Genomic DNA, 13,662 nt, shown 5'->3' with positions numbered 1-13,662 from the left:
TAGTAGATGTGGAGAAGGTAACCTCCTCGAGTATATGTGATTTTCTTCAGACACAAACATAAAACTAAACATTTCTTTGACTTCATTTACATTTTTAACTATAGGATAAATGTCACACTCTTCATGTTCATGTTGTTTGAGATATTAACACACTAGCTTTACCTGCAGGTCAGATTTCTGATGTAAAACTGTTTGAGGCAGAACTAATGCAACTATAAACATATCTAAAAATCTAAGCACTTAAACTGTACATGATCCAAGTATCACCCTGAACCCTAAGCAGAGACTTGTTTCCTTTCTGTATAAGACTAAATTCTGTATCTGTTTGCTCCCTGTCACTGATTGGTCGTTATTATTTGGAAAATATGCATCATACATTAGATTACATGTTGGAGGTGGGAGACCTACAGGTGATTTGGTTGACTAATCTTTTCAAAGCGGCCTTGTCATTTATAAAAACTGTGGAAATGGATTGTTTGTTGATTCGTCATCTTGAGTGTAGCACCGTTATTATTGTTGAGAGTATAAGTGTTAAGTTATTGAATTTTTTTTGTGTGAATTTGTTTCCTATTTAATATATATAAACAGGATTCATTTACTAGGAATTATAGGGTTAAGATATAACCTTGTAGATTCATATTTAAAATTGGCTCCCAAATCTGCATTTTCATTATATGAAAATATATGAATAATCAGGTTTCTTTAAAACTGAAATTATATTAATGCATTATTTATTTATACAGTTCTTAGTACTATTTTGTTGACACATGCAGCTTTGTGCTATTAATCATCTTTCAAAAGAAAAGAATGTTGTTATAATATTTTGGTACTATCACTGGATACTTTTCACCTTTTTTTCTGTATTTCCTATTTTGGCCTATACCTATAAATGGTTTGAGGATTTGAACAATGCAAAGTTAATGTTGATTCTGAATGAGGATAATTGGTTTGGGTTATAATGTAAAATAGTCAAGACACGATAAATTTAGACATGGAACCTCACAAGCCAATTCCCTTTTATCCCCCTATTTTTTTTAAAATTTTATTTATTGGTTATCAGTTATATTTCTGTCAATTAAAGCTACACCATTTAACTGGTCACAATGATGCTGTACTCATTCCATTGATTGTAATATGCCTGTAATACCGTCCCTGATTGATGCGATTACCCAAATAAAGTGTAATTTGAGTGAGGCTCTCCTGTAGACAAAAATAGCAAACTGTTAGATATTGTTACTAGTTGAAAAATCCTAGAAACTATAGCAGATTCAGATAAGGATACATGATGTAACATTATAAACTCATAGTGATGAAAATACAAAGATAAGTGGCATCATTTTGATTTTTGTATTGAAGGAAATCTCACATATTATCATTGCAGGAACATATTTTTTTCGAATTGTTATATAAACCAAGATGTTTCACATAAGTTTCAATTTTGAATTACAGAAGAAAATTCTTATCTGTTACTTTATGTCTCTCATGAAACTGTAGTTTGTTTGGAAGGTTATCACTACTTTGTGTAGCAAGCTTAACGGTCTGTATGAACTTATGTCATATAGACATTTATAGATTTTTGTAATTCTTTCATTTGATAACATTTAATTATGAGCCGAAGATGTAAAATGTGTCACTGAGATATCATCCTGGATAAACAGGAAAATCTAATACTTTATTCAGTTTTAGTTGTCTGTCAATTATTTTGTTTTTCCGTATAGCTTACTCATGATGGTGTGACTGTTAGTTTTGATATTGCTTTTTATTTTCTGAAATATGGACGTAGAATGAGTCCTTATCGTTTGTGAGAGTAAAAAAGAGCGAGTCATGTGTGAGGCAGTGTATGAATGGTTTGGGAAATGTTGGGAGAGACTGTGTCTGTACATGCTATGAGTGCTGTCTACTCTTCTATATTATTGCTGTTTTGTAAATAGTCAATAAAATGAGCACAATTTAATACAGATTGAAGACTTTTTTCTTTTATGTTTTAGAAAAAACCCATTGTGATCAATTATTTTTATGTATTCATTTATGGTTGGTATATATAAATCGTAATGATAGTATACTGTTATTGACTGGGGTTGAACATCTGTTGCCCGAAACCCCAGTCAATAACTGTTTCGTTAAATTCTTCACAAAGATGATGTAAAAGTACTACAACACAAACCATATTTCAAATCTGTAACAATTTATTCAACTATGTCAACATAGTAACATCAAATCTTATAACTCCAATGTAAACAAAACATCGTTATCACTCGGGCGTACTCGTATGTTTCCGTAAAGCTGTCAACATTCGATTTTAACAGTTCATTTGGACCGGTGAAAAAAACAGTTAAACTTTTGACATTTCTTTCTCTATATAAATAATGGATAACTTTACAGCAGCGGTGATCTGTTAGAATGTTTGATCAGGTTCAAATGCCCAATTACATTCCTTTAATGCACTCCTGGTGGTGTTATGATCGGTCTCTTTCCTCAAATTCACCTTGAAACATTGATGATGATGGTACAGCTAAGTTGTAGAAGTGAATGAATGAAATCTGTGTTGGTTGTTAATGACAATCTATAATACATGATTTTAGTTGTAAAAGATGCATCTTTATACAGAGGAAACAAAACCTACACACAGTGTACCTCCACTGTGGATTGATCCTGTTTATTGGGAATCTCGCTTGTCAATATATATTGAACAGATGCTCTGATAAGCCAAAAATTGGTTTTTATGTGACATTTTGATAACTGCACCATCACCTTGTCTCGACTGTTGTACATAATATTGTAGTAATCAATAGTCACGTTTTTGAATTTGTTCAAAATTTTAAAAAATGACGGTATGTAAATGATCTAAACATGGAAAGAATCTTCCTTCAAAAAAGACTTATATTCTACATGGTGTCATGTGTTAAATCATTTGTATCTATGACCATTTAAAATGTAAATTTTCATTTTCAGGTCCTTTTGGTTGTTCAATTGAAATCGTTATGTTCCGTGTATGTAAATTATATTCGTAGCCATCATTCCGATAACAGCAAGTCAGTTAATATACTATATTTCCATCTTAAGAAAATAGATGGACCGCGTAGGTTATGAGGTGTGTGCACTATAAAGATAGGGAAGTTGTATGAATAGTGCCTTTTTTGGTTTCCCTGTTTAGTATATGTGGAGGTGTTGGCACAGTTAATAGTGTAGTTGATTTGGTTATTTTAATATAATTATTTCTAATGTGTTGTGTCCCTGTTTAGTATATTTATTAATAAGCCGCTGATTCATCGGATAGTTCCCTTGCTTAATGTTTCTGTTTTGGGTGCGTTGTTAAAGTGAAAAATACAATTGCTTAGTGTTTCTATTTTGGGGGCGTTGTTAAGTGAATAGTCTCATTGCTTAAACCAGTTTTCTGGAGGCGCTGGTAGTGATACCTCTATTATTTGGTTTGAAGGCGCTAGCTAAAGAGTTATACCTCATGTTTTTCAGTTCCTTTTCTACCTTCCTGTAATATTTGCATGTTGTCAATGTAATCAATTACTATCACTGTCTAGTCCTTTTGGTATTTGCTGTGATCAAATACTATTGTGTGGTTTTGTTTCGTCTGTAGATCCTGTCGACACGCTATTGAAATTCGTGTTACTAACGTATCAAAATGAGAATATGACAAAGAGAAACGAAACCACCTGGTATATTAATGGAATCTAAATCATCTAACGTTTATCGTACAAGGAAATGTAATATTTCCCGACGAGATCACGCTGGCGTTAATGTAATATCAAGTTAAGTAGATTTAAAGTGGGCCATATCTGTATACTTGTATTTTCGATTTCCCTGATCGTATTTTGTTTGTAACTTTTAAGATATAAATATGAATATTCGTTTTATTCATGTTTTGCCTTATTCTACGAAAGACAATCCATATTTTAAAATTCTTTTCTAGTAGTTGATAATCATTATTACAATCGCATGGGGTTCAGTAAAATGACAATTTCTTGGACTCTCTTCATATATACGTGAATGGAGACTCATGCCATTTTCCTTTATTTATCGCTAAAGTGGTCTCGCCTAAAGGATTATGGTCGATATTGTCGAGAACGTTCTTGATTCAAACCCAAAGCCATTAAAACTAGATAAATATGTGTAAAAGAAGGATTTATATGAAGACTCGTGAACAAGGTATTCCGAAAGGGTAAGCGTTTTCTGCTTCTTCGACGACACACTCGCCATTTAATTCTTGTTGCCAAATGAGAACAAGGTAATTGACAGTGACGCCATAAGGCACACTATCGAGTATCAAATACATGCAACTCCATATCGCAAAAGGAAATGAAACATTTCTCAAATAGACCATTATGACGATTGTAAAATCTCCCTTTTATCTTTGTAAACATGCTCCCATCGAAAATATGTGTGGTAAGGTTTTTTTCCAGTCAGTTGCCAACATCCTGCACAAACATGGTTACATGAGGAACAAAAACCGGAATATCGAACCAACTGCAACATGTAAACAACATAGGTTTGGTATGCAAAAATGTGTCTGTTTAGTAATGGAAAACTTAAAATAGAGAAATTGTAATCATCACGATGATGCAGTGCATTGGAATTTTGACCCTGTCGGTAAAGTGACAATGGCATACCAAGACCCGAGTTACCTATCCTGATGAACGTTAAATAAACCTTTTTCATTTTATGCGTTGACGACAGGCGTCCAGAAAGCAATGTCCGTCATTGTTATCATTGACAATTGTGTCAATTCATTCTGTGTATATGTAAATTATGTACCGTGTTTGACATGGGCTAGGAAGTTGTAGCAAAAGGCATGCGTTAAATACATGTTTCTTTATTGCATAGAAATCAACGGAATTAACGATGTGATAAAATGTAGCTTAAAAGCCCAAGAAAATGAAACAAGAACAAAAACATTTTAACAGAAACAGCAAATCATTATATCAAATAAAATAAGCGATCGTCTTCCATTTGTTACATTTTCTAAATTAGTTCAAATTGATGAATGATATCCATCCTGATTATGGATTTGCGTGGTAAAGTCATCAATCACTTGGTTCACTGGAAGCGGACTTGGGTAATTCTAAGGTCACCGGAAACATTAAGCGTATTGATACGGTTCAGTGGCCTGAGACGATGATGGAATTCTGCGAAGTGTTGATTATTTACAGCGACCTGTGAGAAAAAAATGGAACAAATGAGAAACACAGATGTTAAAAGAGATATTAGACTATATCAAGAGACAACTAGAGTTCTATAATGCCGTTTTAAATAGCATTGTATATTGTCAGTGAAATATCTGGGATTCATCCAAGATGTTTAATATCAAGACTACATAGGGACATTTTTATACATATTTAATAAATTCAGCTCCAAACATACTGTGTATATACACAGTCAAACCTGTTTTAAGGTCACTTTTACATGGAGGCCACCTGTAAAGGTCGCAATTTGGGTTTGAGTTATTGAACCTCTATATAAAGACCGCCTATATATAAAAGTCACTTTAGTTTATGGTGTGATTTGACTGTATGACCATCAAGTATATACTCCAGAGATGTATTTACAATATACATATATCATTTCTTATTTGATTTATGGAATGAGTGTAATAACTTTTATGGAAACGAATTCAGATAATTTCTATCACTTGATCAATAATTTAGATACATTTTGTAGAAAACAGACATTTCGTCGCTAAACTTGAAGTAATTTTAGCTCTGCGTCTATAGTCGTGATTGTTTTTCACAATGCCATCTGTGAGCGTATGACGTTATTTCGTTCTCTGAACCTGACGTCACAATAGGGTATATTCATAATATACGCAAAAAAATCCCACAATTAAAGAGGTATATCATACATTACATGTTTTACTCTTCTTTTCAACTGACACACATTATAAACATATTGACCTTGAACTTCCCCTGCTCGGCCAGTATCATGATGTCGAAATTTGCATTAGGCTGGAAAGGGAAGTAGGGAACCTGTCTCTCCTCTTGTCCCCATCCACCATTGATGCATGTGTTCCGGATCACTTGATTGACGTTTCCAGGAAGTTGCACCCTGACGTCAAAGTGAAGGGCTATGTCCTCACCAGTCATTGGGCCACACTGTAGGTTGATGGTGAATCTGAACAAAGTTGGAAGTGTATTAATAAATATCAAATGGGACACTGACTATAGCAATTAGCAGGAGGGTTTTTGATACTCGACCAAACGAGGTATATCTTAATTGGCGTGTGTTCTTACACAGTTATGTTGATATTGGGTCATACAGACTGTTTCTTACAACTTTTTTTCTGCAAACCAAAGGATCTGTATATCTGTCAATGCCACTATTTTCTTATTTGTCTGTTTGTTACAACATGTTACTATTTTCTGATTTTTCTGTTTAAACGAACGTGTTACTATTTTCTGATTTTTCTGTTTAAACAAACGTGTTACTATTTTCTGATTTTTTTGTTTAAACAAGCGTGTAACTGTTTTCTTATTTGGCTGTGTATTATAAAGTGTTGTTTTCTAGTTTTGTATATATTACATTATATTTTTTTTTATTTGTTTGATTATTACAAAATGTTCTTACCTTTGACAAACACCGTGTGGGATACCACTGATAGACACTATTTTCCCTGGTGTCATGCCTCCTGGAATCGATGTTGTCAAGGGTACAGGCTTGAACAAATACAATAATCCAATTATCCTCGCAAATCGCACACAATTTGTAAATTAAAAGCTGTTTTTGTCATATGATGTTTTCTAGGTTTATAAATTACATGTAATATAAATTTAAGGTATAGTGATACTATTGAATTCGTTACCTGGTCGTATACGCCTTGTACTTTTCTTTGTTAATATTCTTTTGTTCATAGTTTGCCCTAGCTTTATTGAATTTGAGTTTGGATTATGAATATGTTGACATGTTGATAGGTTCTTGTTCTTTTAAACACGATTTAAATTCAAACTTATAGATCAGTACTTCTATAAAACATAAGAACCTTGGTGTTTCTTTGGAGTAACTTACTGGGTTATACATAGGTTGGCCAGGGGGCATCATGCTACCTGGAGGGGAGAACGAGGCTGCCGCTGGCGGGAAACCTGGCTGAGGGAAACCTGGCTGAGGGAAACCACCCTGAGGTTATAAATAGAAATATTATTATTTGGTAAATCCAACACTAGCGGTCTGTGGGATAGAATATATACATGTCAAATGACTTTCTGTAAATTCATTAATTTTCATGTTAGGGTTGTTTTCGTTTGACTCGTGGCTAGTCGGAGCCACGAATTGATATTGTATAAAATGACAAACAGACAAGGGTTGTCAAAGATTACAGTATTAATGGAGGTTATGAACAAGCTTTATCTATGAAATCGGTAGAAACTATGACTCCACACTATTATTATATAAAACTGCGAGAAACTGATGATGTTAGAAAACTTTTACCCCATGTCCATGATGATGACCATGGCCTCCGTGTCCTCCTTTATCACCGAAACTGATGCTTGTGATACCGACAGCACCGTCGATGTGTAGAGTGTTGATATGGTGCATCTGGATTCGGTGATTAAAGTCACAAAAATGTCGCCCATTTACAGTTATCTGCGAAAGTCAAATGCGTAGCAGAATATTTTTACCTGTCATCTTCTTTTTAAAATATAACACATATGTTTTGGTATAGGACGAGTGTTTTAATTGTTATATGTTTTACTGGTAGTTGTACTTGGTATTAATCAAATACATTATAATTACTTACTACGATAAAATCATATTTATAAATAATGTTATAAAACAAGACAATTTTGCACGGCATATTTATATGGACGAATGTGATGCTCATAATAGACGGGCTTTCCATGTTTGTCTTCACGGTTCATTACCGTAACTCTGGATTAACAAACAACATACCTTGAAATGGTTGTGTTTGATGTGAAATGTTACATCGAATGGAACGCCGCGCTGAAAGGGGTTCCCACCATGCTTTTCCTCAGAACCCCACGATCCATGCTGGCAAGTGTTCCTCACTACAGTACCCTCGTTGAAGCGAACGTTGAAATGCAGGGCATTATTCACAGTTGGATCAAGGCTTGCCCCACATTTCAGGTTAATAGTGAACCTAGAAGTAAACGAAAGATACCGGTTTTTGATGTCGCAGATCTTTATATATGATAATATTACACCATTGCACTTGCTGTCTTTTCCTGGACTTCTACTTCAACAAACAAAATCAGAACACTATTTATTTACATTCTGTTTTCTGTTTTGTCTTATAGAAGGAAAAGAACATAAAAAAGCCCAAATATTACAACTGTGTCAGATATTTTAACATGATAAAATTCAGTGACTTTAATTCAATTACTGTTGTTTCTTTTGTACTGCAACTGGTAGAGACGGTCACCAACTTACATGTGTTGATGATGATGTGGATGCGGAGTGCCTTGGATGGTAATCTTTGTCCCGTCATGGACACCTCCTGGTATCCCGCCTAAGTAAGGCATGGGCTATAAACAGAGAAAAAGAGATATAATTGTTACTATGAATTTCCTCTCTATCCTGGACACTTCCTGGTACTCCGGCTAAGTAAGACAGGGACCATATATAGAAACATAGAGACACATTCATTACTATAAAGTTACTGTATCCTGTCTGATTAAAGAAAAAAACATGGGTATTATTTTTAACATAACGTTATCGTAAATGCTTTAATTGCATTTGAACGATCGTTATAAGTGTGCATGTAAAACCACCATCAAACCATGATTGAGACATTCTAAAAAGGAAGAAGCTGTCACAGAAATTTATCGGCGACCAGCTAGCTTAGGTATATGGCGATGATAAAGCATCGTAACGAAAAAAAATATACAGCCGAATTTCAAATGTGGGCATAAGTTACAAGATCCAGTCAAGTCAGTGCTGATGCTATTTAATAAAAGGAACATACAATCACTTCTATGAAGGCCTTTTAACTACCGTCGATTAAGAATGACGAGATAGCAAATAGGAAAAAAGTCTTTGGATGACATAATTCAAATTCGCTGACACTAGAGTAAAATATGAACAATGATTTGCAAATAGAACCCTAAGGGAAAGCGTTTTATTCGATGACGACACTCGGTTGTAAATCTTTGTCGTAACGCTACTCCCATTGGAATGGGAGAAATAACAACAACAGACCACCAGGTATCATATGGATGGATACCCAGAAATATTAATGATAATATCGCTCCCTAGGTGAAATCGAGAGGTTTTTGGCCTTTATAATGACATTATAAAGATGTCTCGATCATTATTAGAACCAAGACAAAAGAATCGACCTTACTCAAACCGACAAAAGATCTATTTCGAACCCGATAATCAGCTGCAAAGTCATTGCCTTTGGGAAATTGCACAAATCTTCATTCGGGAATGTTATTTTTCGAAAAAAAGCTTTGCCATCCTTTCTATTCGCAAGTATTTCACTATTAGTGTCACTTGTTACCGGGTATAATAGATTACGTGTACAAAATTCGTAATTTCCCTTTCTCGTATGTACGTAGGCCGAAGAGATTACCATTCGGAAAAGTGAAATCTCGCTTTTTCAGCCAAATATCCTGGTGATGGTGGACTTACGTCTGTTACAGAAACATGGTTTTCGCGATCAAACAGAAAACATCTATTTCAAAAGGATAGACAGTCCGAAGGGGAAGACAGCTTTTTGTACTGAGGTATATGTGGACTATTTTTAAAAATTGATAGTACAGTACTCTGCAAGGTTTGCTGCTGCCGTAGTTGCCTGGTGCGGTTCTTGTACACCCTGAGTGTAATCAAAGCACATGATCATATGCTCTATAAACATTTTCCCCGCCATCTGTAAAACACTCCTAATTTGTATACTGTAATCATTCCAGCCAGAACAGTACAATAACCAGAGAAACAGGCTGCTGTAATATACCAGATAGATTATACAACATTACTTTTTTTCTTACAATTTTATTGAAAAGTTTTTTTTGTGGGTTATCGATCCTTTATCGCACGGCCATACATTGCAATTTCTGTCCTCGCGGTGTACTTTTCCGTACTAATATCTCATTCTCATACGTTTAAAAAATGCTAACCGTACAAAAAGGTTATTATTTAATAATCTTTTGGTAGATAAACTCTCACATAATATGAATATGAATTTATTTATTATAACATAACTATCATTCGAAAACAAGGTCGTAACGAAGTTAGGGAGGTTGAAATATTTGTGCTAATGGAGAAAAAGAGGCCAATAAGATAAGTTGAATGTTGAGTCACTAAGAGAATAAAATCAAAATATTGTGTCAGGTATTTGTTTAACAGGACTGAAAGCCCACGATATTTCAAAATACCTAAGATGTTAAACATGAGAACGAGGAAGTTAATGATCTTCCTGTTTATCGGGTTACACGACAGTTTCTACTACCTGGATTCGTATTTCTACAGAAGGATCTAAAACAGCGTTAGGTAAAAATCTGAGAAGTATGTACAGATATATATATATTTATTATATTTTTAGCAGTGAAATATAGGGATATCTCAAACTGATCGTGAAAAATATCACTTTGAGGATTGACCAATCAGAGAGCCCGATACAAATCTACTCCAATTCAAGACAGGACTACTTTTTTCCCCTTTTAACAAATTATCGGAAGTTTGCCATTGTTTTGGTTTATTTTTGCGATGAAAAGGTAATAAACAGAATATTTAATAGTGTCTTCAGTAATATCAAATATATTTCACTCGTGTGGCTAATATCCTACACATATTCACATAGCATCTTGCGCGAGTTTCCAATTGCCGTGTAATCAATCAAAAAAGTGTGAGGAATTTTAGTATTAGTGAGTCCTTGGTGAGCTGAAATGATTTAAAAATGATAAGATTCATTAACCACACATCAAATGAAAATGAATTAATTTTAGGTACACGTAGAAAGTGGGCGTTACATTAGCTAAATAACAAAATAATCATGCATTAAAACGGGATATCAACATCTTCCATATAAAGGGAAATAAATCATACATCAGTGTTACTTACTTGTATTACAAAGAGAAAATCAAAACATGATATACAGTTTGGTGCTAGATTTATCACAGATAGTGGGCATCTACTCACAGCATATAAGAGTTAGGGTACGTTATGATAAAACCGTAGTCATCACAGACATGTGGAGTAAAACAGTGGGCAAACATCCAACAGTAATCAAAGTTTTATGTTAATTAAAAAAATTATTTGATCCTCGATAACTGTGGTGTTTTTTTTTTTTTTTTTTGTCATAAAACAAAACCATTTCAGACAATGATATCGGTCTTATGTCATGATGAGAGAACATCAGTAATAAGACCTTGTCTTGTTATAAGGTGATACAAAGACATATAAGTGAAAATACCTTTCATTAGAAATTGAATTAGATACACTGGAGTCAAATAATGGAGTAAATTACAGCATATGTTACGTCATTCTAGGACTCGTCAGTGGTGCTTAAGGTCTAAATTTTAAATCCAAGAAGGCGACTGAGAGGAAATTCCAAAGTCATCGACGATAGTTCTTGAGTGATAGTTATCATTTCAAAGACGTTATTATAAGCTTTAAATAGCATATAATGTGTATATCAGACCCAGTAATGTCTACGTTAATTCGCAAGAACGAAACCGAAACTACAGACTATATATGTTTTACAGTGTCAACGGTACGTATTCATATACTGATGATAAGAATACACACACACACATATATATATATATCCACCGTCTGCTATCATTTTTATAAAAGACTTACTGGGTTATATACTGTTCCAGCCATCCTGTAGAAATGTGCTTCTTCTTCGTCCACTCAGCCCTGTTATTTAGGTGAAAATCCGCCCACTGATCTGTTGTCTCGTGATCTGATAAACAGTCACGCGACTCAAGCGGTGACTGCGCCCAGTGGGGCTTTTATAAACGAGAAGTACGACTGACTTGTTGTGAAGTGTCCCTGATTATCAATATCTTCTATCATACTCTAGATATTAGATACGAAAAGTAACAATTCAGGTGTCAAGTTAAGTATATATATATAGATATATATATGTGTGTGTGTATTTTACTTGGAAGAAGACTTATATAGGTTCTAGCCTGCTGTCTAATCCTATTTACATCAAGGAAATATTCTGAAATGTGTATTTTACTAGCACAGTTACACCATAGATTTTTTACAATAAAATATATTGACTGCATGACTACAACTCAGCTTGCTTGCTTGATATACAATGTGTTTATACATGTATAGGGATATAATTGCAATTATTTTATGTTTTATAAAATAGATGATAGAGGTACATTTAAGAGTGGATGTCTCGTTGCTCTTGATAGAATTTTGTCTGCACACCGTATTCCTTAGGATTACACTCTCATGCTGACGTAGCACTGCCATATTACCTGTCCAGACCATGTTTGTTTACATAGGCGATAAACAAACAAGATACTCGGCGTTCATCTTATCACGGAATGACTGAAGTTTACGGTGGTATCTCAATTGGGGAAGGTCACCCGGGGTAAATATATATAGGTGAATCAATTTGTCAAGATTAAAGTTTCTCTATCGAAAAAATTATGATACAGTGAATATACATAATAAGAGGTCATATAAAAAGGAAAGCCAGTGTTGCATCGGTTTCAAAAATTGATCATGACAAAAGTATGTGACAAAAACGTTTACAATTATTCTTTAAAAGTTAGACCGGAATGACTCGTTATGTAAAAGCTCCAATTGAACTTTAGTTATAATTGATAAGTTCCATTTGATATAAATATGAAATGCGCGCAAGGGGCCTTCCTGTAAGAGGAAACCGTAGTACTCGCAGGAAATGCATGTAGTCGGGCAGGTGACCCTATAACATAACATGTCCGTTCCGGGAATCAAATTTCATAAACATATTTTTTCATTCGACCTTGATGGTAGGAGTTGCCCTTGAAAACGGCACATTACATCTTATTTGTAGGGGTTGTCTTTGAATTTCTCATTTAATCTTACTGGTAGGAGTTGCACCAGTCTGAATAACATGTCGCCTTGCTTAATAATTAACAAACTATTCACCCAATCTAACCCACTTTCTCGGCAGAATTAATATCCAGCTACAAGTAATAAACAACATAACCGTCTAACACACATTACATTTGGTTCGTCTAAAATAATATAGTGCAGCTTGCTACAGCAATCTTTCATGTGAGTCCATACTCTTGTAATATAACACGTGTAAACACATATCAAGATATCATATTATACCGCGAGTACAAACATAATGTATGCAATATGAAAGTTTTAAATATTAACAATTTAAAGGCCTAACGAGGAAATGATTTTACGTAAACAACTGAAACATACACGGTACTATCATTAGGTCATCTTTTATCATTTATTCCTTCTGTTAAACTGCCGTAGTGGTTTGTGTTTCTCGTGTCTGTGCTGACGCATTTATGTCATCGGCCAAGGCATTTTATCTAATTTGCAATGGATCACATGCGACGGGCCTTCCGTATGAGGTTCAATGAGGTAACCACCGCACACCACTAGGATACTCTTGCTGCTCATCGGACAATTAATCCATTTCACAAACAAACTTTTGAATGTAATGTTTCTTTATATCAATTCTAATTTGTAATGTTATCTTTATGATGTATTTTGAATATACGGTGGTGC

The 13,662-nt window shown here is 34.4% G+C and overlaps 1 protein-coding gene across 1 annotated transcript; it reads right to left on the bottom strand.

The window, feature by feature from the left end:
• Positions 1–4,848: 4,848 nt before the first annotated feature.
• On the bottom strand, positions 4,849–11,854 carry LOC132549011 (galectin-4-like). The gene is made up of 8 exons (XM_060212922.1): positions 11,764–11,854; positions 8,392–8,486; positions 7,894–8,101; positions 7,432–7,587; positions 7,012–7,119; positions 6,574–6,662; positions 5,904–6,120; positions 4,849–5,166 (listed from the first exon to the last, which is right to left on the bottom strand). Exons 1-8 carry the CDS (start codon positions 11,785–11,787, stop codon positions 5,050–5,052), a joined length of 1,014 nt encoding a protein of 337 aa, XP_060068905.1. The 5' UTR covers positions 11,788–11,854; the 3' UTR covers positions 4,849–5,049.
• Between the last annotated feature and the right edge of the window lie 1,808 nt (positions 11,855–13,662).

This window comes from Ylistrum balloti, unplaced genomic scaffold (assembly GCF_031769215.1).
Source record: "Ylistrum balloti isolate Yb309-2 unplaced genomic scaffold, AGI_CSIRO_Ybal_v1 Utg370038, whole genome shotgun sequence".
In the NCBI taxonomy this organism is placed as follows: Eukaryota; Metazoa; Mollusca; class Bivalvia; order Pectinida; family Pectinidae; genus Ylistrum; species Ylistrum balloti.
Note: the sequence above shows the minus strand (reverse complement) of the source record. Positions and strands in the feature narration are given on the sequence as shown.